Below are 27,832 nucleotides of genomic sequence, written 5' to 3'. Positions count from 1 at the left end.
GGCTAGGGATTTGAACCCGCCACCTTAGGTGTACGTGGCTGGCGCCTTAGCTGGTTGAGCTATAGGTGCCGAGCCGTGAAGAGTTTTCTTAAGTCCTCTTCAAAACTAGCAAGGAAATGATAGGCTCCTCACCATTGAAGAACAGCCTAAGCCTTAAGAACCAAATGTATATTGAATTTAGACTGATTACAAAACAGCCTGTCAAGTATGCTTGATCTTTACAGATGAAAATAGAAAGGTTGAATGGAAGCAGATGCAGAATAATGTAAAAAGGTGGGGATGAGGTTATAGGAGAAAGCTGAATAGTTTAAGTAAACTCTTTATTTTTTTTTAACTGAAAAACATTGTTTATACAGGCATGCATGGCTTAGAATATGCTGAGAAATGCATTGTTAGGCTATGTCGTTGATGGGCAAACTTCAGAGAATGTACTTAAACCTGGATGGCACAGCCAACTACACACCTAGGCTAAATGGTGCCACAGACTATTGCTCCTAGGCTACAAACCTGGACAGCATGTGCTATACTGAATACGGCACACAGTTGTAACACAGTGGTAGGTATTTTGTATGTAAACATAGAAAAGGTACAGTAGGGCAGCGCCTGTGGCTCTGTGAATAGGGCGCCGGCCTCATGTACCGAGGCAGGTTCGAATACGGCCCCAGCCAAACTGCAATAAAAAAATAGCCGAGCATTGTGGTAGGCACCTATAGTCCCAGCTACTCAGGAGGCTAAGGCAAGAGAATCGCCTAAACCCAAGAGCTGGAGGTTGCTGTGAGCTATGATGCCACAGCACTCTACTAAGGGTGACAAAGTGAGACTCTGTCTCTTTAAAAAAAAAAAAAAGAAAAAAGAAAAGTTACAGTAAACCACAGAATTCTAATCTTATGGGACCACCATCATATATGTAGTTCTTCATTGACCAATGCATCCTTATCCAGAACATGACTCTATTTATGGTCCATATGTTTCCATGTAAGTTGAGTATTCCTTATCTGAAATGCTTAGGACCAGTATTTTGGACTTCAAATTTTTTGGTTTTAGAACATTTCCATTATACTTATTATACTTACCACTTCAACATTTCTAAAACAAAAATTTGAAATCCAGAATATTCAAATGAGTATTTCTTTTGAGTGTCATGTCGGCACTCAAAAAGTTTTGGATTTTGGGTCATTTCAGATTTTCAAGTATATACATATTGTACAATGGCTAAACCAAGCTATTTAACATATTCATTACCTCACATATATATCTTTTTTGTGGTAGAAATATATAAATATATTCTCTTAACAATTTCAAGCATGCAATATATCGTTATTAACTGTAGTTGTAATGATGTGCAGTAGGTGTCTTATTTCTCCTATATAAGTGAATTTCGTGTTTTTGACCAATGTCTCCCTAATCTTCCCCTCCCCCAGCCTCTGGTAACCACCATTTTATTCTGTATTTCTGTAAGCTCAACTTTCTTAGATTATGCTGAATTTCTTGTGAGCCTGGGCTTGGTGTCCTTCCATGTATTCCATTTCCTCCACTTTCTAGGATGGGAGAAAGTGGCTGATACTATCATCAGTGATAAACGTCCTGGTTCTCTAAAGGGGTTCCCATTATTATAAATGAAAGACTTCCATTCAGTTCAGAAAACATTCGTTGAGAATTTGTTACATATATACATAAAAGTGGATAAATAACAGAATAAGGTCACATGTATTAAGCAGGATTAAGATGAGGGAACAGTGAACTGGGAGAAGCTTCTTCAAGGCAAGAGAATTGAGATAGTTGCTAGAGAATGGGTAGAAGGGAGGCAAGTTATGGGTAAAGAAAGATTCCACCCAGGGAGCAATGTAAGCAAAAGTGAAGATGTAGGAATACTTATGAGTGATTCTAGAGGCAGTGAGCACATCCTTTTGGCCAAAGGAAAGGATTCTTCCAGGGGAGTAATGAAATTTAAAGACAGAGTAATTGGGAATAGATTGTAGAAGACCTTTACTGCCCAGTAAAACCAAAAGACTGTATTTTATAGGATCAATTTTTTTCACAGAGATATAACCGACATGCCAGAACCAATCTTAAAATGGAACTAGTCCAGAAACAGAAGGTGTTCTTTGGCAGAGGGTATACTTCAGTACTGGCTTTCCCTCCTGCTATGAATTTTCATGTTTCCTAAGTCCTGTGTTATCATTTGCTTTTTGTAGGTGCCTCCATTGCTCTTATGGACAAAGAAGGATTGACAGCCCTCAGCTGGGCTTGTTTGAAGGGCCATCTCTCAGTAGTACGTTCTCTGGTGGACAATGGAGCTGCCACAGACCATGCTGACAAAAATGGCCGTACTCCTCTGGATCTGGCAGCTTTCTATGGTGATGCCGAGGTGGTGAGTGCCTTTAAACAAGCTTCAGGAGAGTAGGATTGTTCTCCATCCATAACACTATCTGGGGTTGAAGGTACAGCAATGTTCTGATGATTGCTGATACAAAATTCTCAGACCTTATACTTGGTCGAGGTCAGGAATATTCAAAACACTATTAAAAATCAAGACTGTATATAGCAAAGACTTGAAATATAATGGCTACGTAGCCTGGTTCAGACCAGCGGTTGAAAAAGAGCAGGTAGCAGCCAGAACCCTCAGTGGAGCAGTGCTGAGCCATCACACCTGTGTTAATTGTTCTGCTTCATTCTTGTTCTAGGTCCAGTTCCTGGTAGATCATGGAGCCATGATCGAGCATGTTGACTACAGCGGAATGCGCCCTTTGGATAGGGCAGTCGGATGCCGAAACACTTCTGTCGTTGTCACTCTTCTGAAGAAAGGAGCCAAGATAGGTAGGAGAAAGGAAGAAGGTGTTGGCCATCTGTGCCCAGGGGCCAGACTGGTCCAGTGGTCTGGCTGCCCTGGGTATTTGGTGTGAATGTATAGCGCTCCCCTCTGCCCTGGCCCAGTTATTGTCCAAGTGAACAGAGAGGCTCTTGGCCCAGAGAAAGCACCATCTGAGCTACAGTCTGCAGTACCCTGTGTCCAGAATTGTAGGGTTCTCTGCCATCCCCCTCGTAGCCTTTGCCAGGAGGCTGCTCTGGCCTTAAGCGCATCTTAGCACGGCCTCTGTCCTGGCCCCAGCCCGTAAGCACCCTGGATCTCTGCACTGCCGTGAGCCTTTGCTTTCCCTTGCTCTGTATGTGCTTCAGGCTCTCAAATCCCTGCTGCGCTGTCCCAGCTGCTCCCCCATCCCACAGACCTATAGACAAGGGTTGGCTGATATGCTGGCTTTTTTGTTGCCTGCCTCTCACTGCTGCTTTTTCCTTCTTTGTTTTTTTCACCTTCATCCATTTTTTTTTCCTTTCCTACAACTTTTTGTTTTCTCCTTTCTTTGAAGGTTGTCAGACGTTACCGAGTCGCCCACGAGGTATATTTCACCGCTGTCAGCATCAGGCGTGGTCTGATGGCTTGGTCAGCTTTGCCTTCTCCTCTTTGGTTTAGCCTGCATGAGTTCCCTACACCTCTAATCTTTTAATTTACTTCACCTTAAAAGAAGATTTTTTTTAAATTAACTGTTGTAGAGAATAACTTGAACTTTTGATAACTAACCTTGAAAAGTTTAGTTGGTAAATAATTCAGGCATCTGTAAACTAATCAACTTAACCTTTCCTTTCTTTTTGTGGGTAAAGTTGTCCTCAATAATGTTGGTTTGTTTCATGTCTCTTTGACATTCAAACTACGCTCCTGATTCAAAGTGAATCCCAGGGAGTCCTGTTTGGTATTTATAATTTAAGGGAGACTTTAGAGTTTTTAGTAGTTTCCCTTCTGCAAAGTATATATTTTAATATTAAGAGAAAACATCTGAGGGTTTTGAGTCCTAGATCCAAAATAAATTATCCTTTCTGGATTTTTTAAATCCTGTGATGATATTTAACATAAACCCTTTCTTCCAATTTCCTTATGTAAAATCATTTCAGACTAGGCCATTGCCTGCCCACATGCAACACACAGTCTTTGCTGCCCTCCTGTGGTGCAGGTTCAGACAGTTCAGATAGTTCAGATATTCTTATTTTAAGGTGAATACAAATCCAATGCAGCTTCTTGGCAGTGGGAGTCACTAAAATACTCCCAAGTGTAAAATATGAGGTAATTATTGCAGAGCAAGTTGTTCTCTCAGCAGAAATTCCCCCAGGGTATTTTTTTCACCTAGCTTCCTACCACCCTTACATTGTATGAGTTTTTACCCATCATGCATCCTGTACACTACAGGTCCAGCCACATGGGCGATGGCCACCTCCAAACCAGACATCATGATCATCCTGTTGAGCAAGCTGATGGAAGAGGGGGACATGTTTTATAAGGTGAGGGGAGGGGGAACAAAGTTTCCTCAAAACAGCCACTGACTGTTTTCTACATGTAGGAGCTTGCAAAGTTTTTGTAATTCCCATCATTTGCTCTAGAGGCAAAAAGAGAATGCCATTCCTCAGCGATGGTCACATAAGTTGGACATCCTGAACTTTTGCCTCATCAAGAGAGCAGTGATCGTAGCCAGCGCATGCCTACAGCTGATCAACCAAAAGCCTGAGTCGGACCTGGCCACTGAGAAGTGGTTACATAGATTTTACATGGAATCTGCTAAGCAGGATCTGGAAAATTACAGGATAAGCAAAAATAAAGTATAGCTATTTCTGGTCTATTGATCTTAGTTTGCATATTTAATATAGACATAAATTTAAAAGTTATAGTGATGATATCAGCATCCTTGAATAAGATAAAGAAGCCAAGACACATAGCAATTATGAGATTTGCTTGACCTTATTCACTGAACGAGAACAACAATAAAAGTGGAGTCTTTTTGTACACACAATTTAAGCTAAAAGTTTCATACTGTAACACAAACTCCCATGGCCTATAGTTCCTTAAGAATATTCCAAGTCTAGGGTGGCACCTGTGGCTCAGTGAGTAGGGTGCCGGCCCCATATACTGAGGGTGGCAGGTTCGAACCCGGCCCTAGCCAAACTGCAACAAAAAAATAACTGGGCATTGTGGCGGGCACCTATAGTACCAGGTACTCAGGAGGCTGAGGCAAGAGAATCACATAAGCCCAAGAGCGGAAGGTTGCTGTGAGCTGTGACACCACAGCACTCTACCCAGGGCAATAAAGTGAGACTCTGTCTCTTAAAAAAAAAAAAGAATATTCCAAGTCAGAGCCATCTCATTTGTTAAGATTAGCTGGATTATCCTCTCCTAGAGTGAATATAAATCTAACCCAATTTTTGGCAGCGTACCATATCCTTGGGCCTAAAAGATGAGGAAATGATTGTGAAGTATCTTGTTTCCCCCATGTTAGGAGTATACCAGTAACTAGAAGCAGAGTCCTGTCTCCTAAGTACTTTTTAAGGAACAGTCATGGTAATCTAGGTCTCTCAGGAAGCTTAAGCCCTGGCCCAACCTTTATTTCATATGAATTCAAAGTCATTACTCTAGATGTCATATTGATGGACTTCAGAATGGCATTATTCTCAAGAATCTCATTCCTGGTTATAGAATAATTCTGATATGTTAAGGAAGGAAACCTACCACCTAGGCTGGGTGCAGTGGCTCATGCCTGTAATCCTAGCACTCTGGGATGCCGATGGAAAAATTAGCTGAGTACTGTGGTAGGTATATGTGGTCTCAGCTACTGGGAGGCTGAGGCAAGAAGATGACTTGAGCCCAAGAGTTTGAGGTTGCTGTGAGCTATGATGACTCCATGGTACTCTACTCAGAGGGACAGAGTAAGACTCTGTCTCAAAAAAATAAATAAACAAGTCCTACCTCCTTAAAAAATAGATAGAGCTATTATTGTTCTCCCCAGAATTCTACCTTGGAAGACTCCAAATACCTCTTTAATGAAAGGCGCTAAAGTAAAATAGATTTTCAGAGTTCAAGGTTACTGTGGTCAGATCCCTAAATTGATCACAGATTTACTTCATCCTGGAAAATCTCTACAAAGTAAAATGGAATAACAAATTATAAGCTTTACTTTTATACTATCCCCTTCCTCCCTTTTCCAAAAGCAGTGGAAAGTAATTGTTTTATTTTATGCCATAAGATTAGAGAAGCAACAGCTAGACTGTTTTAGCTCTATCCTTTGTGAGGAAGAGAATGACTTCTAGAGGGTAGGAAGGTGGAGCATCAGAGAAGAAAAGAGTTCCCCAAACAAGCCAGAAAATTAAGAAGTATTAACTATGGAATGCTCTGGACTAGGAAATTATACATGTCCCAGTGAGGACCATTTCAAGAAAAATGAACTTTTAGCTGGGCGTTGCAGCGGGTGTCTAGTCCCAGCTACTTGGGAGGCTGAAGCAAGAGAATCACTTAAGCCCAAGAGTTGGAGGTTGCTGTGAGCTGTGACACCATGGCACTCTACCCAGGGTGACAGCTTAAGACTCTATCTCAAAAAAAAAAAGAAAGAAAGAGAAATGAACTTTGAAATGAGCAATGTCAGCCCCTTTGGGAACCAGTTGAAAAGCTGGAGTCCAAGGCCTTCCACTTGCCAAGGCTTTGTTTGTCTGGCTTGTATCTTGAGTATTCCCTTCATCCTTACCCTTCCTGTAAGATAAATTTCCTGTAGAAAAGACTAGCCCCTTCTTCTCTGACTGTCAGGGCCAGACCTACTTCCTAGGCTGGTGTTTGGGAGGGTTAACCCTTCATAACAACTGCTGAGAGAAGGCAGGGAATAGGGACCAAACTTCTTCATCTGCTCAGCAGACCAACAGTGTCTTTTGCCATCTTGTACTCCCATTAGAAAGGTAAAGTAAAGGAAGCTGCCCAGCGCTACCAGTACGCTCTGAAGAAGTTCCCTAGAGAAGGGTTTGGTGAGGACTTGAAAACCTTCCGGGAACTAAAGGTGTCTCTCCTCCTCAACCTCTCTCGATGTCGCAGGAAAATGAACGTAAGTTCCTCTCATCCCGACTCATTTTTGCAGTCCTGGAAGTTAATCATCCCTGTCATTCACTAGTTTTTACCAGGCCCCTGAAATCCTTCTCTGCCCCAATTGGAACTTGGTTGTCCTTCACAGAGCACTGACATTTGCAATTTGAAAGAAAGCAAGTCTAAGTACAATCTGTATTTCAAACTGTAAAAAAGTTAATGCTGCAAGTACTTTGTAACTTTCTGAATTTCCATAATTCCCACTGAAGATGCTTATACCATCATCCCTACCCTTATGCCCCCAAGTCAATTTTCTGGTCTTTGAGAAAATGTGAGAGCAGAAGTCACTAGAATTCCAGCAGCAATTAAATATGGATTCTGATCATTCCCTTCCTTTCTAGTATATTTCCTAGTCATTTAAGGAAAGACTGGAAAGAGGGCTCAGGACCATGGACTTCAAGGTTTAATTTCTAAGGCTGTTCTTGAACTTTTCACTTCTTTCCTCATCTTTCTATTCAAGCATGTCATGTCCCTCTTTGTCCTAGAGGGAATCTTAGAGCTCTTCCTGGCCCTTTGTTTTCTCCCTGCTAGGTTTTGGTCCTTCTTGCCTGCCTTACAGATACAGTCTTGGATGTCCTCAGCCAATGCTCCCTCAGCCACTGCTCCCTTGACTTGCAGACATTCCCAGGTCAAGAAACCTCTCTCAGATCCTGGGAGTAGCAAGTTTGTGTCAGGAATTTCTGACATCCAGCAGCCAGAGGTCTCAGAGTTCCTCAGGAGTTATAAATAATCCAAGCTAAACGGGAATGTTGATGAATAAAGAACCCAGCTGTACAGAAGCAAGATTTAAACCTCAGTGGGAGGGCTGGGCACAGTGGCTCATGCCTGTAATTGAAGCACATTAGAAGGCTGATGGGTGGATTGCTTGAGCTCAGAAGTTCAAGACCACCCTGAGCAAGAGCAAGACCTCATCTCTACTAAATATTGAAAACTTAGCTAGGTGTTCTGGTGGGCATCTATTATCCTAGCTACTTGAAAGGCTGAGGCAGGAGGATCACCTGAGCCCAGGAGTTTGTGGTTGATGTGAGCTATGACGACTCCATGGCACTCTACCCAGAGGGATAGAGTGAGACTCTGTCTCAAAAAAAAGAAAAAATTGGGTGGTGCCTGTGGCTCAGTGAGTAGGGCGCCAGCCCCATATACTGAGGGTGTGGGTTCAAACCCAGCCCCTGCCAAACTGCAACAAAAAAATAGCCGGGCATTGTTGCGGGGGCCTGTGGTCCCAGCCACTCGGGAGGCTGAGGCAAGAGAATCACCTAAGCCCAAGAGCTGGAGGTTGCTGTGAGCTGTGATGCCACGGCACTCTACCAAGGATGACAAAGTGAGACTCTGTCTCTAAAAAAAAAAGAAAGAAAGAAAAGAAAAAATTCACCTCAGTAGGAAGGTATCGCCCTCAATTCCAGGAAGCTGATTTGCATATATGAGCTTTAGATCATCTATTCCAGGCCCTAAAACCTGACAATGAAAAGAGCCTTGAGGCTGGACACATTGGCTCACCTATAATTCTAGCACTTTGGGAGGCCAAAGCAGGAGGATTGCTTGAGGCCGGGAGTTTGAAACCAGCCAGAGCAACACAGTGAGACCCTATGTCTACCAAAAAAATAACAATAATAATAATAATTAGCTGGATGTGGTAACATTCACCTGTAGCTTCATCTACTCGGGAGACTGAGGCAAATAAGACAATTGCTTGACCCTAGGAGTTTGAGGTTGCAGTGAGCTATGATGACACCACTGCACTCTAGCCCAAGTGTCAGGGCAAGACTTTATCTCAACAAAATAAAAAAAGGGAAAACAGCCCTGGGATAAACATGACTATCTCAGAGGACATAGTCACAGCTCTAGGAGGCAGAGATGCCCCAGGGTCTGAAGGAAATAGGGACATGGAAGAGGTTCCATTGGGGAGGGAAGGGGACAGTCTCAGGGAAAGGCAGTGAGGTCATTATGCCTGTAATTTCTCATGCAAAACATAAGAAATGGAACCAAGGGTCTCCATGGCACCAGCTACTATAGAATGAGGCAAAGATGAAAAGTCACTACCAACCTGCTGACTTCTCTTTATCCCTAGCAAGTAATCTACTTCCTAAATAAATGAATAGTCCCAGAAATAATGATTATCTCAAAAGAAAAAAGCAAAAGGGTACGATGGGAAACAGAGTAGCTCCACATTTATTCATGGACAGCTCTATGCTAAGTACCAGAAGTTTGATGGTTTTGGTGGAGAATTTCCCATTTTTTCTAAATTTTTACCTATGCCCCAGGGCCTTTGTTCTGTCTAAGGCCTTGATGTCCAGCTTAGGAATCCTGAGAATAACCAGAGGCCACCAAAGCTGTACTATGGCTTTAACAGTAAAAGAAAGGAAAATCTTTTCTTTTAGCTTAATATTTAAGGGGATCTTAAAAACTATGGACATAGCCTTGTCAGCATTGTCCCTGTTCCCAGAGGCCTTTGGAGTGAGGACCAATATCTCTGAGGCCACATTCCTCCAGGGAGCCTCCAGGAATAGCACAGGCCCACATTACAGCAGGGTCATCTGCTTTTTCATATATGTATAATTTAAATATATTTTAAATAAAGAAGCAGTTAAGAGAAGAAGCAGGCAGAGAACCTATGTGAAACAGGAAACTACAATTTATTGAGCACCTCCTGTGTGCTAGGAACAGTGCAGTGTTTCTAAACTTCTTGTGCTTAGTTCTGCCTCTGAAGTAGGCACAGAGGAGAAACTACACAGCACGCTCTGCCAAGGCGTAAAACAGAACAGAGGCTTGAACCCAGGTCTGTCCAGTGTCCCTGCTCCATCTGGTCTCTAGACAGTGCAGTTCTCTTCCTTTACTGAGACACCGTCTTCCTGGATTTCACAGGACACATTCTTACTTGTCCCTTAGAAATTCAAGGGGGCCAGGATGAGGGTCCATGAGGTGTCTGTATGTGCATTTGCCTCATACCTACATGAGTAAGATTTCCGATTTCCGGAGCTTTGTGGTAAAGGGTCAGCATTTGGCTTCTGGGCTGAAAAGAACTTTATTAGAAAGGCAGAAAGAGGTCAAATCTAAAATATTTTAATACTCTGGGCAGATGAAGTCCTGTGAGCAGTTCATGGGCCACATGGCTAGGGCCATGTCAGGCATGTCCAGAGTCCCAGGTGTTCCATCCCTAAATGTCAAAGAAATGTACAAATAATTTGTTTTCTTCCCAAGTTGTCTATTCTTTATATCTCTTCAATGACTCATTTGCACACCTATTATAATGACAGGATTTTGGAATGGCGGAGGAATTTGCTACTAAGGCCCTGGAGCTGAAACCGAAATCTTATGAAGCTTACTATGCGAGAGCAAGGGCAAAGCGCAGCAGCAGGTGAGGAGAGAGAGGAAGGGTGAAAAGCAAGAAGTCTCTTCTCTGAAAATTTGGCCAAGGCAATGTAGGCCACCCTGGGGCATATGTACCCAAATATGTCTCTGTCCTTGAGGACTTTTAGGCCAGGCTTTGGGGATGGCTCCAATAGCACAGTGCTCAGCTGAAGATCAGCAAATCTTCTGGGCTACAGAGACCAAGAATGTTTTACTTTGGGAGAAAAAAATGCTTTTTCATTGGAAAATGTCACCTTCCAAGAATCCTCTGCCATATCTCAATTACTTTTTCGTCCCCAAAGCAGACAGCATAAATAGACCACAGTGACTCAAAGAAGAGGTCACTTTAGAAGAGGTCCTACCTGCCCTTTTAGAGGGAAAAATAGGATGGGTCACTTAACTCCTTTTTTCTTTTCTTACAAGCATTTAGGGAACCCCTGGATTATTTAATCTTCCTTCTGGGTCTCTCCTCAAGTCTGGTGGCATCAAACCCCCTTCTCACCTAAACCATCACCACACTATATACACACACACAGAGTCAAGAGGTCTTTGCTGCCAGGATTGATGGGATCCAAGAGAAACATTATTCCAGCATGCCTTGTCCCCATCTGCTATAGTTTGGCCACCAGGCAAGGAAAGCCTCCAGAAGGACCTAGAATCTGCCATCAATGATCTTTGGATACCTTGTCACTGTCCTTGATGCCTCTTGCCCAGCACCCTACCCTCTCCCAGACTGCATGGGAAAGAACTGCTTTGCATTTGTTGCTGTGACCAGGGGATGTATGTCCTAAATGTCAAACCCAGGTGGAGGCTAGTGATGATGATGGCAGTGGTATCATTCTTAACTAGCCAGGATATCAAAGGTTTTGCAGCAGCTTGACTAGCAAATACTTTCCCTCTGGATTGTTCCTTCCCACACAGCCAGTGTCCCCTTTTCAGGTGATATTAATAGAGAAGATGGGACTATCTCTGGCAGTTCATTTCTTCATTGGTAAATTAGAATCTCCTTGGAGTCAGCTCAGCTCCAGACCTGAGTTGCCTAATACCCTGCCCTGCTTAGACAGAGTGAGTGACCACGCAGCAGTGCTGTGGGGTGAGGGCTAGAAAGGGCAGAGGACAGATTCTTGCCTAAGATAGAATAGGCCTGAAATTTGGAGCCAAATTCTTCAGAATATAAAGAAAATTTTCTGCTGCATCAGCAAGATTTTTAAATGTTGTAGTTACTGTTTTGTTCCTAAGCTATTTGACAGTGACCCTGTAAATGACAACCCCATCCTACCCTCATACTGCCTGGTGTGCATTTGGACACTAAGAGAATCTTCCTGAAGGGCCTGGCTGGATTGACACAACAGGGACTTTTCTCCTCTGATCCCAGAGAGGCCAGAAGGAAGATGGAGGCTGAGTGGGCAAGGGAATCGTCCTGGACTCTTCTAGAATGACAGTTTATTTGCTTCCTTCCTTACAAACCAAACTAACCCAAAACACCCCAGACTCCCACAGATGCCACCACAGTTCTCTGAAATATTGACCCTGTTCTTAGTCATTAGTGATTCAGAATAACTCAATTCCTGTGTTTGCGTTTTGTTAAGCAGACAGTTTGCAGCAGCCTTAGAGGACCTGAACGAGGCCATCAAGCTATGTCCAAACAACCGTGAGATCCAGAGACTTCTGATGAGGGTGGAAGAAGAGTGCAGACAGATGCAGCAGCCACCGCAGCCACCACAGCCGCCGCAGCCACCACAGCCGCAGCCTCCAGAGGAGCTCCCAGAAGAAACCGAACCTGAGCCGCAGCATGAGGATATATACTCTGTACAAGATATATTTGAGGAGGAGTACCTGGAACAGGATGTTGAAAATGTTTCTATTGGCCTGCAGACAGAGGCTCGGCCCAGTCAGGGGCTCCCAATAATCCAGAGCCCTCCATCCTCTCCAGCCCATCGGGACTCAGCCTACATCTCTAGCTCACCTCTTGGCTCTCATCAGGTTTTTGACTTCCGCTCCAGTAGTTCTGTAGGTTCTCCCACTAGGCAGAGCTACCAGTCCACCTCCCCTGCTCTTTCCCCAACGCATCAGAACTCTCATTACAGGCCTAGTCCACCACATACTTCCCCAGCTCATCAGAGTGGGTCTTACCGTTTCAGCCCCCCTCCTGTGGGAGGGCAGAGCAAAGAATACCCAAGCCCTCCCCCTTCTCCTCTCCGTAGAGGCCCTCAGTATCGGGCCAGCCCTCCAGCTGAAAGCATGAGTGTCTATAGAGCCCAGTCCGGTTCACCTGTACGCTATCAGCAAGAAGCAAATGTCAGTCAACTTCCTGGCAGACCTAAATCTCCACTATCCAAAATGACTCAGCGGCCCTACCAGATGCCTCAGCTCCCTGTGGCGGTTCCCCAGCAAGGGCTCAGGCTACAGCCCGCCAAGGCCCAGATTGTGAGAAGTAACCAGCCCAGCTCAGCAGTTCATTCAAGCACCATAATTCCCACAGGAGCCTATGGCCAGGTAGCCCATTCAATGGGTGGCAAATACCAGTCTTCACAAGGAGACATAGGAGTAAGTCAGAGCCGATTGGTTTATCAAGGGTCAATTGGGGGAATTGTAGGAGATGGGAGACCAGTGCAGCATGTCCAAGCCAGCCTGAGTGCAGGGGCCATCTGTCAGCATGGAGGGTTGACCAAAGAAGACCTTCCACAGCGACCTTCCTCAGCATATCGAGGTGGAGTGAGATACAGCCAGACACCACAGATTGGGCGTAGCCAGTCAGCATCCTATTACCCAGTCTGTCACTCAAAACTAGATCTGGAGCGGTCCTCCAGCCAACTAGGTTCCCCTGATGTCTCACATTTAATCAGGAGACCTATCAGTGTCAACCCTAATGAAATCAAGCCCCACCCACCAACTCCCAGGCCACTGCTGCACTCCCAAAGTGTAGGCCTTCGATTCTCCCCATCCAGCAATAGTATCTCATCCACCTCCAACCTCGCTCCTTCCTTCCGGCCATCTTCCTCAATTCAACAAATGGAGATCCCACTGAAACCGGCATATGATAGGTCATGTGATGAGCTGTCACCAGTGTCTCCCACTCAAGGAGGTTACCCCAGTGAGCCCACCCGATCCAGGACCACACCATTCATGGGGATCATAGATAAAACAGCCCGGACTCAGCAGTACCCCCACCTTCACCAGCAGAATCGGACCTGGGCAGTGTCATCAGTGGATACCGTTCTCAGTCCCACATCTCCAGGCAACCTGCCTCAGCCTGAGTCCTTCAGTCCACCATCATCCATCAGCAACATTGCCTTTTATAACAAAACCAACAATGCACAGAATGGCCATTTGCTGGAGGACGATTATTACAGCCCCCATGGGATGCTGGCTAATGGGTCTCGTGGAGACCTCTTGGAGAGAGTCAGCCAGGCCTCCTCCTATCCAGATGTAAAGGTGGCTCGGACCCTACCTGTGGCTCAGGCATACCAGGACAACCTTTATAGGCAGTTGTCCCGAGACTCTCGACAAGGGCAGACATCCCCTATCAAACCAAAGAGACCATTTGTGGAGTCTAATGTTTAAAAGACGTTTGTTGGAGTGAGACCCATATGTTTTCACTGCACATTTTCAGGCTTGGTTTCCACATTTGAGGTAGTTCTCTGGCTTAATTTCTCATGTAGTTCTGTGTGGTGTTCAGAGGTGGCAGCCCACATGCTGAAATCCTTTGCATGCAGCCGACTGGGAAGCTGGCCTCCAGTGAGCCAGGACTTCAGTATCTCTCGTCTGTGCCCCAGCCACATGCTCTCTCCCTCTCTTCAGATGCCAACGAGGAGATTTTTTGCCGTGTGCTTTAACCCAGGGAGATCAGACACACTGTTCAGCTTTTTCCAGGAGACAATCGCTTTCACTGATGTTCTTGTTGTGTAAATGTCTTTTTCCTTTTTTTAAAAAAATAGGATGTTCTTGTTCGTTTTCTTCTAGGAATTTTAGAAAGAGTGTGATGCCCCTTTGCCTTCTTAGCCAGTGTCATCCACATAGGCAGCCCCAGTGCATTCTTGTGCCATGACCCCCCCTCCAGACTGCCAGCTTCCTGCAGGCATCAGGTCTAGAATGTTCATTTAGGATTCCTGCTGGTCTTCCTATGGGGTAAAAGGATCAAAGAGAGAGAAAGGAAATAAATCTGCTAAATTGGAAGAAAAGCCCAATATGATTATTTGAAATGTCACTACGTTGTTTTTCCAGGAGGAATTTTAGGAACATTTAAAAAACAACTTACTCTTAAAATATTTCAGTTAGCCAAGGAAATTAGTTGAAAACTGTGGCTATTTAAAAATAATTCATTGGGAGTTATTCTCTAGGTTTTTAACCAACAACCACTAAAAGCTGACTTTCGAGAAGTGGGGGAGGGAATAAATATGTAGAACTAGAAAGACTGTTCTGGATTGTCAATCCAGAAAGGTTGTAGAAGGTCTATCTTGGAGAAGTATACTTTTCAGATCCTGACACATCACTAAGCATTATATTTTATACAAAGCAAATTCTTCCCAAAGGTTGATTTGGTACAATAATTCTGTTAGTTGGATCTTCACCTAGAGCCAGGTTTTGTTCTACTGGCCCTCTGTTTTTAAATCCAGAAGGTATGGTAAAGAAATCAGTTCTTTCAGAAGCAAATTGGATTCTCTTGGGACTGATTCCCAGAGTTGCACCCAGATTGTTGCAGTCCGTGCCAGTTATCTGATTCCGTTTTGAGATCTATACTTCTATTATCTATTGGAATTGTTTCTTTTTCTAGGAGTAGTTAGGATGTGTGATATTTACAATCAGACACAGCAAAAAGTGTTTCAGAGTGAAGACAGACCCCTTTCAGCCCCATTTTCTAGCCATGGGTGAGGCATGTGATGAGACAATAGGTTTCTGATCTGATCACTCTCTACATATCTTCTAGGTCCCATGGTCATTTGCTAACTTGATTTTTGAGGGACAGAGTCCACAATTAATGGATAACAGGAACACTGAAACCACAGCCTTAGCACAGGCCTGGTATGGGCTGTTCATCAGCTGTTAAAACTAAACAACTCAACAAACTAAACAGAAGAGCATTAATTCTCTGTTATTAGGAATCATTCCGCTCTTACTATTAAAGGGCCACAGGGAGGGCAGTTTCCTGAATAAAAATCCAACTGTGATCAGACCCTTTTGTAATAGTAAGTGACCTCTGAAGAGAACATGAAGCTGAAATCAGAATCATTTCTTTACTAATTTAGAGTCTACCTAATAAATGGACCCCTTCCCCCACCTTCAAGCCTAAAATAGGCCAGGTCTTGTCTCTTTGTGCTGGAAGCAAACAGCTGGGTTAACTCAAGACCCAGACTCTTTCCATTCTCTCTGATGCTTAAAGACTGGCTCCTCCTCAGCTATGCCAGGGTAGGCATCAGTGTCCTCTCTCTTGCACACGCATACACACCCAAGAAGATGGGATGTTCAGCAATAGCATCCTACAGCTGAGAGCCCAGAAGCCTCAGCTCCTTTTTTGGCCAGGTCTCAGCCCTGTTGTTCTCTTAGAATCTTATTCCTTTATAACCACTTCTCGCTGAGGAGCTGCTACATTTCAAAGAATTCCTCAGTCTGTTAGGAAAGCACCCTGGCTTATCTGGAATTCCACACATGCCACCTGCACTCAACTTGACCAGGTGGATATGCAGGTTCTGGAGCTTTATAAATCTGCCACTGATGCCACTTCTCCCCAAGGTCTGTCTGTTTTTCAGGACAAACGGGACATTTAGGATCTATACCCTATTAGGCAGAACTCCTAAAATGTCAACAGTCAAAATGCAATTATTTTTTTTCTTCTTTTTTTTTTTTGGAAGTTTAAAGGGGAGTGAATATCACTACTTGGTGCCAGTAGTTTTTGACTAGAGAATGACTGAGGCTTATTGGGGCAGGAGACACAGTTTTTCCTTACAAGCAGACTGCCTGTGCCCTGTTTGCTACTTCACTGCCATGGATGATCTTAGTACTGTACTTTAGAGATGCCCCTTCCCCAGTGACAAACACTTACTGAATCAATGTCTGGCTTCAGGTGAGGGGAAGTTAACTGGTAAGTTCCACTCACCAATTCACATCACCCTGAAATGGAGGACAGAGGTGACAAACTTCAGCTTATAGGTTTCTCACCAAATTGTATGTTCTGTTTGCCCAGAATTCTTGCACTAATGGGTTTCTATCACATCATGTCTATAAATGGGTGCACTTTACTGTTTGAATTTGTAACTCTGATAAATAACTGGATATTTAAGTGTGAGTAATGTCGTCATTAGAAAATAGCAGAACCACTCTTGTCTTTTAGTGTATTTTTCAAGAAAAGGAAAAGAAAGACATCAAGCAGTGGATCACAACATTTATAGCACAAGAAATAACTGTTGTATATAAGCATCAAAAAGATTAAGAATTTTTTAATACAAAAAAATATTTGCAGTGATTTTAAAGTGCTTTTCCAGCAATTTTCTTAGGGACTCCTGAGACATGGTTACTTTATTTACTGGATCAGTAAGGCACACAATTAACAATTAAAATTAATGTTTATTTACAAAGTAAAGGGAAAACCTGTGTAACATGAGAATTTGGCATGGACAAAATGGAGCCCATTTTGTATCTGCTGTTGTATCCTGTCCAGGTTGCAGATGTGCGCTATTAAAGTCCCAAGTTAATGGAGCACAAACCCTTCTTGTTCCTCTCCCATGTGCCCCTCTTTTTAGATGTGTTTAACTTAAACTTGATGGCTCAGGAAAACTCCATTAATTAGAATCATGTACAGTACCCTAGGTTGTTGTCCAGATATACCAGTTTGCTAATTTAGTTAAGCCTGGATTACTAAACACTTTTCCTAAATTATTGTAAACAGAACAGCTTAGAGAAAGGTGTTCTCAGTCCTTATATTGTAGTTTATGATCCCCTAAATATTGGTATTTTTATATTCCAGAGATGTACCCAATAGAAAAATTAAAAATCAGTATCTAATATCCGTAAGTATTTTTCCTTAGATTTTAGTCATACATGGTGGGATATGTGGACGTCACCTGTGCTTCACCATACTTGACCACTAGGTGTCACTGTGGCTCTGCACCACGCTTTTCTTGTAGCAAAGAATGGCAGCCACTCCTGGGGCAGCAAGCAGGCTCAGGGGTTCAAGAAGAAGGGAACAGAGGCCTGGAAGGGGTCTTCACGCATCTGTGCCAGTTGTGGCAAGACACTGAACACTACATGCCTTGGACCTGCGGCCAGGCAGAGGCTGGGAGGTTGACTAGAACTCCCTTGCTCTGATGGATAGATGGGGGTGTAGGGAGCCCTTTCCTCCCATGAGCCTCTCTCCCCTCAGTTCCGCTCAGCCTCCAACTTTTATTCTCCAGAGGTGTCACCGTTGAGTGGTTTGATTCAAATATAGCTATTTTTCTACTGTAGAAATGCCTTGGACAAAACCAGTTGCTCACTGAATCTGTGCCACAAAATGAAACAGGCTCCCCCAGGGGGCAGATTATTCCTCTCCCTGTGCCCAGCAACCTTGCCCACCCTGCCTGTCTGTCCCTGGGCTGTCCTGTCCATACTCATTGGGAGGTGTGGCTTCTCCTTTTCCTCTAGGAATTCCAGACCGACCATCTACCATGACTAACAGTGAACAAAAAGGGCTTAGGGGTAAGAGCTACCTACAAAGACGTGTCATGGAAACCTTCACCATGCAATGCCTTGAACTCAGCTCTGACTGCTCCCAAGAAAAGGTGACTGTCTGGAGGACTGGACACAAGCACAATGGGGCTGGTGGAGCCACTGTGCAGAGCTACTTGAATAATCACTTGGTCTTCATCAACTTCTTTTATAACACAGACCACTCAAGGGCTGAAGTGTTGGTAACCTTCATTTCGGTGTCCAATGCCTCACAGCAGCTGAGCCACCCTGAGATGCTTGTGGCCAAATGATGGCCAGTCAGAGCTTTGAAAATCAGTACCAAATGAACGCATAATTGGACACCAAAAATCAAGTGTTACTTTCATGTTTTCTCACCCATATCATCTCATTTCTTCTGCTGGCTTTGTGGTACCGACACTAAGCTGACCTGCCAGGCTACAGCTGGATGCAAATAGATGCAGGCCAGCGCCAGTTTTTCAGATAGACCTGCTCTGTGGGAAGGAAGTGCCCTAGCGGCTTTGTTTTTATAGCACTTGCTGGCCGAATTTTTTTTTTTCTTTCTAATCACTAGCCAGAAAATCTGGTTAGGGGCCTCAGCTTACTCCCATTGGTCCCCAGGACCAGATAAGAATTAATTTGGGAAAATTCAGTACTTGAATGTGCCTGCCTTATTGTGTACTAATTTACGGGGGCGGGGGTGGGGGGAGAGTTAGAGATGCCGGCTCCAGATCTCCACTTCACTCACAGGTTCTTTTGAAAATCCTGTAAGTCACACTTCCTAGCCTGTTTTTGTTTTGTTGTTTCCTTTGGCTGATTCCTGCTGAGTGGGGCCAGTTCCTTGTCAGGCTCAGGGCAGGTGCCATTCTCAGGCATGGCCTCCTTCCATCTAGCACAGCGTCTTTGTCTCTGTTCCGTCTCCTCCAAATCCAAGATGATTTTAATTAGTACAGATATGTACAGTCTACAATTAAAGAGAGATTTGTACTAATATGGTTTTGATTTTTCCTCCTCTTTGCTGTCCTTTCAAGACACTTGCTGGAAAAAGCTTTAATGCACTTAGTTTTCCTTTAGGTTTTCTATAACTCAGATGTAAAGGACTTCTCTGTACAGTATATTATTCAATGCATGTTTGTTCTCTATTCTGATATATTGAACACCACACAGTTGTGAACTCGTGCAGTGGGGATGTCCCACACCCAACAGAGGCATCTAGCCCCCTGTGTATAAGGAAAGACATTTTCCTTTGCTGTACTTGCTTGAGCAGTTTTATTGTCTGTACATGTGAGCTGTGTGAGATAGATGTGAAAAGTTCAAACGAATGCATTTTCCTGCCCCATGTATACAGATCGTCATCTGTACAATGAACTGTATGTATGAAAGCAAATGTACTTATTTATAAATGGCTAACACTTGGAAAAACATGGCATTATGGTGCTTTTCTCCTTCCATTACAATCTTTCTCCAAGGAGCTGACTCTTTAAGTTCAGCCTCACAGAGGTAGTCATGGTGAAGATGCCTCCCCCAAGGAAGAATTTTGCAGAGTTTTGGGTAAGGCCAAATTCCTGGTGATTTGGTTGATCCATCATGGCACAGTCAGAGTCCCCTCTTCGTTCACTAATTTGCTTAGTCAAGTTATTGAGCATTTTCTTGGAATTCAACGTGTGATAGACCCTCAAGATGGGTGCAGACAAGAAAGGATGCAGTGGCTCGGCACCCATAGCACAGCGGTTACGGTGCCAGCCACATACACTGAGGGTGGCAGGTTTGAACCCAGCCCAGGCCAGCTAAACAGTAATGACAACTGCAACAAAAAATAGCCAGGCGTTGTGGCAGGCACTTGTAGTCCCCATCTATTTGGGAGGCTGAGAAAAGAGAATCACTTAAGCCCAAGAGTTTGAGGTTGCTGTGAACTGTGACACCACAGCACTCAAGGGTGATACAGTGAGACTCTGTCTCAAAAAAAAGAAAGGATGCAGTTCTAAGGACTTGTTAGCAAAGACTTGCTTGATTTGTTGAGAAAGGGAGGCTCTTTCTTTAGTGGAAGGAATTTTCCTCCAACTATACCTTAGGGAGCATTGAGCTCTTCTCCTTGTTTCATTTTTATAGCTAAAGCTATCCCCCAATCCAGCCACCTCACCAACAGTGAGCTGCTAGTTTGAGTGGCTAACTTTGGAGTCTGCATCTGCAGCAGTGGAGAGAACAGTCCTCACTGTAGCTCCAAAGGCTAACAGACAAACCTGGAGAATCACTGCTTCCAGAGGCTTTTTTTTCCCCCAGAAATCTTAACTTCCAATCCTTACCATGTAGAGAACTAGGTGGCTACATTGTGGTCACAGATTTTCTGAAATGGGCTGGAGACTCAATACCAGTTCTGACTCAGTTAGAACTAAGCCCTGGAAACTTTCTGCCTAACTGCTATCTCTTTGTCTACTTCAGGAACAAGCAAAAACGTGGACCACTTCCTCTAGACATGAGACTTATGCTAAACAAACATTCCTGCTGTGTAACCACATCCATTTCCCAAAACAACCAAAGTCTGAGTAGCAGGAAAACTCGAGGACACCATCTGCCTGGCCTGAAAGCCATTCCTAGGCTGCTCCAGTTATTTTATTAAACATCCAAAATGTATAAAATGGTTGGCAAACCCCCAGCTTTTGAAAATTCTAGGGGCATTGGGGATAAGGAGGATGGTAGCGATTCATAGAAAAGTAATTTTTTTCTTTTTTTGAGACAGTCTCACTTTTTTGCCCTCGGTAGAGTGCCATGGCATCACAGCTCACAGCAACCTCAAACTCTTGGGCTCTAGCTACTCTCTTATCTCAAGCCTCCTGAGTAGCTGGGACTACAGGCACCACCACGACACCCAGCTATTTTTAGAGATGGGGTCTCACTCTTGCTCAAGCCTTGGTCTTGAACCCGTGAGCTCAGGCAATCTACCTACCTCAGCCTCCCAGAGTAATAAGATTACAGGCATGAGCCACCATGCCCAACCCAGAAAACTTTTTTTTTTTTTGAGACAGAGCCTCAAGCTGTCCCCCTGGGTAGAGTGCTGTGGCATCACAGCTCATAGCAACCTCCAACTCATGGGCTCAAGCGAGTCTCCTGCCTCAGCCTCCCAAGTAGCTGGGACCACAGGCACCTGCCACAGCGCCAGGCTATTTTTTTTTTTTTTTTTTGGTTGCAGCCATCATTGTTTGGCAGGCCAGGGCTGGATTTGAACCCGCCTCCTTAGGTGTATGTGGCTGGCACCTTAGCGACTTGAGCCACAGGCACCGAGCCCCAGAAAACTAATTCTTAAAGAGAATTTTCCCTGAACCTGAACTAAAGGCCACTCAGAGTAAAAAGCAAACAGCAAACTCAGCAGATATCTTTGCTGATTCTCAGAAGTACTAATCAGACTCTCTTCCCCTTGTTATTTTCATTCCCTAATAGGTGCCCTTTGATTACAGGAAGTTTCAGGGTACATGTGCGCATGGGAGGCCAGATCCCCCTGCCCCAGGCTGGGAAAGGGTAGGCAGAAATGGGGGCTGGAGTGTCATCCTCATTCATATTTCAGAACAGAAGCTGGAGGAACTTGGAGAGCCTTGGCAACTGAGTCATTCCATTCCTAGGAATGAGAGAGGGCATGATAATAATGGCATCATGTCTAGCAGTCCTATGATAAAACAGGACTTCTCTCCTAGAAAAGAAAGTGCTCAGAGTCCATCCCACTAGATCATTCTCTTGAGACACTCATATGTCCCAGACACCATGGGGACGTTCTGTATGTTCCCTAATACATTCCTCACACACATGTCTGACAGATGACATTGCTATCTCCAGAACACAAATACAGAAGCAGATCCTAGGAGTTGAAGGTGCTCAAGGTCACAGAGGCAAAGGTAAGACTGAGTCAGATCTGCCCTGAAAACTTTTCCCTATCAACCATACTGCCTCCTTTCTCTGAAGGGGTAAATCCAAGAAAAGCAAACATCGGATGACACCAGAAGGCGCTGGGTCAGGATTGCTCAGGACATGCTGCTTTGTGCTCCTTGGGAGAATTTATGCTATGCCACCGGCAAGAGGACTAGCTATGGGATCTCTCAGGGCTCCAATCCCAGCAAGAAGATAAGATCCCTGCTGTCATTTAAGTTGAGATTCCCAGAGGAGACAGTGAAGAAGTAGCCCTCTGGTATCATCCTCTAGTGTCTGGGTCATTTGAATATTCATAAACACAATTGACCCAGTAGAGGCAGGGGCTAGCCCAAAAAGCCAGAAGAGAGATGGCACATAATAGGGTCAAGATCCCACTGCCCTCACACTTAAGAGCCAGCCCTGCTCTTGACCGAGGAATCAGCTTGTGACAGGTACCAAGCCATGTGCTTTGAATGTTTTTAAGCAAATGAAGGTCCACACAGAAGCTTTGAAAGACTCTACAGATGCGCAAAGGAAACCCCTCTCAGCTGGAGCTCCTGAACGTTAGACACCAGCCCAGCCGCAGTGCAGAAAGTTTCAGCAGGCGTAAGCAAGCAATTATCCTCATTACCTTCTGAGAGGTCTGCTGTAGTGAGCTCTGGTGAGTTTTTGAGTAGCTTTAAGTGACAAGCCACACTGCTTAAAGTGCACAGTGAGATCCCACCCAAATCTGCCCGTAAATACTGTCCTGCCTGAGCCATACAAATGGATCTGAAGTGAAATTTCAGCTTATTCCAAAAGCTTTGCTCCTCCTCGTAAGGATCGGAAGGAAAAAGTTCAACTGTATACCTGACAAAGCTTTTTGCTAAGGCCCTCATCAGTTTCCTGCAGCTCCATCCTTCAGGCCATCTCCTTGGGTTGAGCAAACGGTTTATCTGACCTCATGGAAGAGCTGCCTCCACTAGGTCCAGAGACTGGACAACCACTGGGCCATTTCAAACCCTGTGCCATGATAAACATCATTCATCACTTTGCCTTCTGTGCCCAGCCAGGGGATATTTAATTCCTCTCAATCCCAGTAGAATGAACTCATGTTTCCGACTAATAGCTCTGCCTCCCTTTAATGCCACAGTAAACAAACGTAGCAGGCAAGCGGTCTGCTGTAGACATTTATTGAATCATCGGTTGCACAAACAGTACATTGCACTTCACAGAAGATTGGCCACAGGCAAGATAAACCACCACAGACATGCTTTGGGGGGCCTTCTTTGGCTTCTTGGTTATACACTCTGGCAAACAGTTTACAAACTTTTAGTGCAAATCTAAGTTTCCATTTCTGTGTAGCATTCTGGCAAGGGAAATAGACAGCTATACTTTGGTAGTTGTCTAAGGTGGGGTTTTCCCTCATGTAAACATTTGACCATACAAATATACATCAGATGATTAAACAGATGATACATCAAGGAGTGTACAATCTAAGTGGTAGGTGTGCACTATCATCCCAACAAGACAGGAGAAGGTAGGAAGGGCGGAGAGGCGCCTGGGCAGCCCAGGGTAGGACCTCAGGCACCTGGTCCCAGAAGTGACGCGACCAACATCACCAAGGCAGGACTCATAGCAAAAGCCAATTAGCCTGTGTTCCTAAGGCAGCATTTAGGTATGAAAAAGGCAACCATTAAAAGAACAGTACTTAGATTTGGAAATTTTATTAATTTTTTCACTTAAGTAAACTGTATCTGTCTCAAACTGTGTCGGGCTCTTCAAAGCCTGGAAAACAAAAGCTTTTGCCAAATCTAAGAAGCATGAGATCAATGCTCAAATCACATTATTTTTAGACTGAAGTCAAATGGTGACTCAACTAACAACACACTTCATAGGAGTTGGAGTGATGTCAGGACACCATAGGGGATGAATCTAATTCTGACTTCGTCCCAACTTCCTGCACAGATGGGCACCTGCTAAGAGAGAAGACCGGTCCTCCAAACAGAGCAGACAACTCCAGCAGGAGGGCTCCACAGCAGGCAGCCCCTGGGGGCTCTATCTAAAGGAGGCCGCAGCAGCAGCTGTTCATTTGTGCCCCCCACCTCCCAGCCTGAGCAGTGCCTGAGGCAGCCTGGAGAGGAGACCAAGCTGAAAAGTGGAACAGGAGGGTCCCCTGTAGCAGAGGGCTGCAAGACACCCCACTGTCCAGAGCCTCCTGCTCAGGCTGCCTTCGTCTGCCCAGGGGAAGTCTGAGTCATGGGCTTCTATCCCCTCTCCCAGTGTGGCCATCCCGGGACTCGAAGGTTAAGACTGCAACTGGGCCAAAGCCACATCTCCAGTGTTTCCCAAGGGCCAGTCCTTTCCCTCTCCTGGGGACCCTTGCTCTGAACATCAACAAACTTTACACATAACATCACTAGCTCCACTGCCAAGGACCCGGCCCATATGGACCATGTGCTATTCAGCTAGGACTCCTGGTCTGAATTGGGCTTTACAGGGACTTAGCTCCTCCAGGCCTGTCCCTGAGGCCCTGCAGTTTCACTGGCTTTACCCCAGGCCCCTGCTGCCTTCAGGGGGGACCCACTCCCCAACTACTTATTGGGGTCTGTGCCTCTGTGACCAGGACTGACCACCCAAGTGCTGCCCCCATCCTGCCATGTTGGAGAGGGCAACAGGGACAGAGGGCTACACACAGCTAATCAGACTGTTCACAGCAGCAGTAAGAAAGGGAAAGCAGAGGACAAGCCCTACCCGGGAAATAACTAAAATAGACACAGCTGCACCCACACTCCCCACGCACCCTGCCTGAGCCCCTCCCTGGGAGCCACAATGCTGAGGACGAGGACAGCCAGCAGAGGGTGGGCTAATAGACACCTCTGGAGCCCCCACAGAACTGAGGGAGCCTCCACCACCAGGCCCCACCACAGTACAGGAGCAGGCTGTCACTGGGAGCTGGGGCTGTCCCCCTCTGTCAGCGTCTTGAAGTCCATGGAGAGAGCCTGTTCCTCAGCCTGGGAAGGCCGCTTCCACTCGGCCCGGGTCAGGATGTAGAGAACAACGCCACCAAAGCAGACCAACAGCAAGCCCAGCACGTTGGCCAGGACACCCTCGGGCTGGAACGTGCTATACTTGGCCCTGCAGGGGTAGGATTGAAGAGAGAGGCCACCCAAGGGGTCAGTTGGGCCAAAGGCCCTTTGGATCCTGGCCCTTAAAATGCTATGGGAATCCCAACCCTACCCACTGGTCTCCCTCCCAGACAGAATAACCATGGCTTATCTAGGTCCACAAAAGGCCAGCGCAGAAAGAAAATGCCCCTAGGAGTGGAGGGCAGGGCTCACTCTGTGCAGGACACTCACCCCAATTTAAACAGCAGCGCCTCCTTCAGGCCCAGCAGGGCTGTGCCCACAGAGAGGAGGAAGATGGCGGCGCCAAAGAAGATGTGCTGTGGGCGGTAGCGACTCCGCAGAGAAAATGAAGCTCCAGGGAACAGGAAAAAGCTGAAGCCCACAATCCACTGAAAGGAAAGGAGAGGCAGTTCTGACAACTGATCAGCCATCCACCCGGCCAGCTGGAGGACATCAAACCAGACCACTCCCACGTGAGCACTGCAACCCCTCTCTCCCCTGCTCTTTACTTCCTCTAAAGAACAGTGGTGGGAGAGGCACAAGCCCCCATGGGGAAAGGGTCCTGGCTCCCAAAGCTTGAGGCCTTGGCTCAGTGTCAGATGTGTATCCTTGGAGAGCTGGTATGTGGCCAAGCACGTGTGCTAAGTCAGCCAGAAGGGCCCTGGGACCAGACACCCTCACCTGTCAAACCCTAACTTTGCAGCCCTGTCAGCACTTGAAGGCAGCACCCAACAGTACTAACATACTCTCATCTCTTGGCCCTCCTTCCTTCCCCTCCCCTCCTACCTTTTCCCCCTTCCTCGCTGGTGGCCCTGGGACCTGTGGTGCTAGGACTCACCTGCACAAAGTAAAGGACAAAGACGAGGATCCCACACCAGCTGTGCAGGCTGTACATGTCAGCGTAGTCCTTCTTCTTGTGGTAGTCGAACACTGCCACCAAGCCTGGACCAGAGACGGGGACATATGAGAGCAGAGTGGGACGTGGAAGAGGGAAGGGTATGGGGACCAGAGGGAACTGACCAGTGGGGACTTCTGGGCCTTAGTCCCAGCTTGGTGGCTGTTAGCACCCAGGGTCCCTGCCTGGGATGCTGGGGGCAAGGCAGGACCATGGAGCAGGGGATGGAGCATGGCAAGCACCTGCTTCCCGAGCCTGAAGCAGGTGGCGGAGAGGGAAGGTGCTGCCAGGACTCACCAACCAGGGCGATGATGAAGGCAAAGACGTGCAGCAACCCGTGCAGGACCTTGGTTGTACGTTTGGCCTCATTCCTGAAGACACGGTAAACTAGCAGGGCTTGTGGGAGGAGAGAAAGGGGACAGTGCATTCACCTGTGCTGGCAGGCCAGGGCTGGAGGGGGGCATCTGGGCCTAGCATGTCCAGGCATCCCAGCCTCAAGAGCTGGGGAAGAAAGCAGGCCTCCCTCCCTGTCCCCCTTTATGAAGGCCACCTCAGGCTGTGTGTGCCTTGACACGCCTCCCTGCCCCTGTGCAACCCTCCCGAGCCCAGGCCTGTTGCGTGAAGCACACACCCCGGTGTGGGGAGGAGGAGAGCTTCCACCACCGGCCTAGGGCCTAGATTTGGATCCTGTCTCCCTGGGCTCCAAGCCAGCTTCCTCCTCTGTATGTCTAGAGTCTTAGATTTGTCTAACTGGAAGAGACCGGGGTGACAGGATCCCTGCAAACTGGTTCTCAGGGACCCCTGCAGCCAGGGCAGGAGGAGCAGCCCCAGGGCTCACCATCCCCCTGCAGGAAGATCAGGCCTATGACCATGCAGAGTGGGTGCACGTTGAACTGTAGGGCACTCTTCCAGGCGATGCCACCCCGGTAGAGACCGAGCCATGCGCCAGTCATGGCCACCACAGTCAGGCCCAGCAGCTGGGAGAAGGCCACGTAGTAAGCCAGCGCTCTGGGTGTGGATGCCGCGCCGGTGCCGCTCTCCATGCTGAGTGGCTGCTGCAGGAAAGAGCAGAGCTCAGGGGAGCTGCCCAGACCCCAGAAGACACACCCTGGGACACCCAACCCTGCCTGGTGCTCTCCTACACGCCACCCTGGGGCAGTGGTCCCAAGTCTCAGGAGCAGCTTGGTGGGAGGCCCAGCTCCCACAGGCACAGGCCTGACCTGGGGACCCATCCCCAATGCAATGAGGGTATGAGTGATGGTACTCCAAGTTCCTGGAGAGCCAGAGGGCCCAGCACTCAGGCGTTATTTTCTATTCCATGTGTTTTCTCAGATGGGGTTGACAGGTGAGTTACGGAGAAGTTAACAAGTTCCTTGAAGGTACAGGTTGGTCACATCTTTTCTCCAGAAGGATTATAAAGTACATCCGGGGTGAGAAGGGGGGCACCCCCCTGCCCTGTGCCCGGATCTTTGGCTCCACGCTGGAGATGAGGTGTCACCTGCCCAGCATGGCCCCCAAACCCTGCCACCTGCCAGCACACAGGCACAGCACGGTCTCCTTCCCTTTCTCCTTTGTCCCCCTCAAACCCAGAACAGGCTGGCCCCACATGCCTCCCCCAGTTGAGGTTTCCAGCACTGAAGGCACCAGGAAATGCTGCCTCCCGGCTGCTTGGGTGGTGCCTTTTATGTCCCCCCACACCCTCCCTCACCACAGTCCCACAGGAGGGACAGCGAGCCCCACTGCGGCTGTGGAAAGGGCTCTGAAAGTGCCCTAGGTGCCAGCCTTCACCATGCCCAGGTGGGCAGCCAGGACGGAGGGAGGAGTGGGAGGGGAAACAAGTGTGGTCTCCTCCCTTCCCTTTGCCTCAGGTGCTGGCATCAGCCTCTGCACCACAGAAAGGCACTGCCAAGGCCGGCCACAGCCACGCCATCGCCACAGCAAGCAGAGGTGAGAGCGGCGCTCTGGACCTCTTCAGGTGGCTGC

The 27,832-nt window shown here is 46.5% G+C and overlaps 2 protein-coding genes across 2 annotated transcripts in view; one reads left to right on the top strand and one right to left on the bottom strand.

Annotated features, from left to right (window-relative positions):
• Positions 1 to 13,855, top strand: part of TANC2 (tetratricopeptide repeat, ankyrin repeat and coiled-coil containing 2) — a 346,976-nt gene extending 333,121 nt beyond the window's left edge. The window contains exons 21-26 of the mRNA XM_003786213.3: positions 2,196 to 2,371; positions 2,685 to 2,817; positions 4,238 to 4,329; positions 6,759 to 6,905; positions 10,198 to 10,298; positions 11,884 to 13,855. Of these exons, the coding sequence (XP_003786261.1) occupies positions 2,196 to 2,371; positions 2,685 to 2,817; positions 4,238 to 4,329; positions 6,759 to 6,905; positions 10,198 to 10,298; positions 11,884 to 13,855 (2,621 nt within the window). The remainder of the gene's footprint in view (positions 1 to 2,195; positions 2,372 to 2,684; positions 2,818 to 4,237; positions 4,330 to 6,758; positions 6,906 to 10,197; positions 10,299 to 11,883) is intronic.
• A 9,738-nt stretch (positions 13,856 to 23,593) lies between these two features.
• On the bottom strand, positions 23,594 to 26,957 carry LOC100946486 (cytochrome b561). Its single transcript, XM_003786212.3, has 5 exons — positions 26,688 to 26,957; positions 26,147 to 26,245; positions 25,793 to 25,896; positions 25,186 to 25,343; positions 23,594 to 24,964 (listed from the first exon to the last, which is right to left on the bottom strand). Exons 1-5 carry the CDS (start codon positions 26,890 to 26,892, stop codon positions 24,772 to 24,774), a joined length of 759 nt encoding a protein of 252 aa, XP_003786260.1. The 5' UTR covers positions 26,893 to 26,957; the 3' UTR covers positions 23,594 to 24,771.
• Positions 26,958 to 27,832: the final 875 nt, after the last annotated feature.

Source organism: Otolemur garnettii, unplaced genomic scaffold (genome assembly GCF_000181295.1).
Source record: "Otolemur garnettii isolate 467f Iridium unplaced genomic scaffold, OtoGar3 scaffold00018, whole genome shotgun sequence".
In the NCBI taxonomy this organism is placed as follows: Eukaryota; Metazoa; Chordata; class Mammalia; order Primates; family Galagidae; genus Otolemur; species Otolemur garnettii.
The sequence above is the reverse complement of the archived record's forward strand: the minus strand, read 5'-3'. Positions and strand labels throughout refer to the sequence as shown.

Coding starts and splice junctions, on each gene's coding strand:
- LOC100946486 (XM_003786212.3), bottom strand. CDS start 26,892: ATGGAGAGCGGCACCGGCGCGGCATCCACACCCAGAGCGCTGGCTTAC. Junction 25,897..26,146: donor CTTCATCATCGCCCTGGTTG/GTGAGTCCTGGC, acceptor TCTCTGGTCCAG/GCTTGGTGGCAGTGTTCGAC. Junction 25,344..25,792: donor TTGTCCTTTACTTTGTGCAG/GTGAGTCCTAGC, acceptor CTTTCCTTTCAG/TGGATTGTGGGCTTCAGCTT.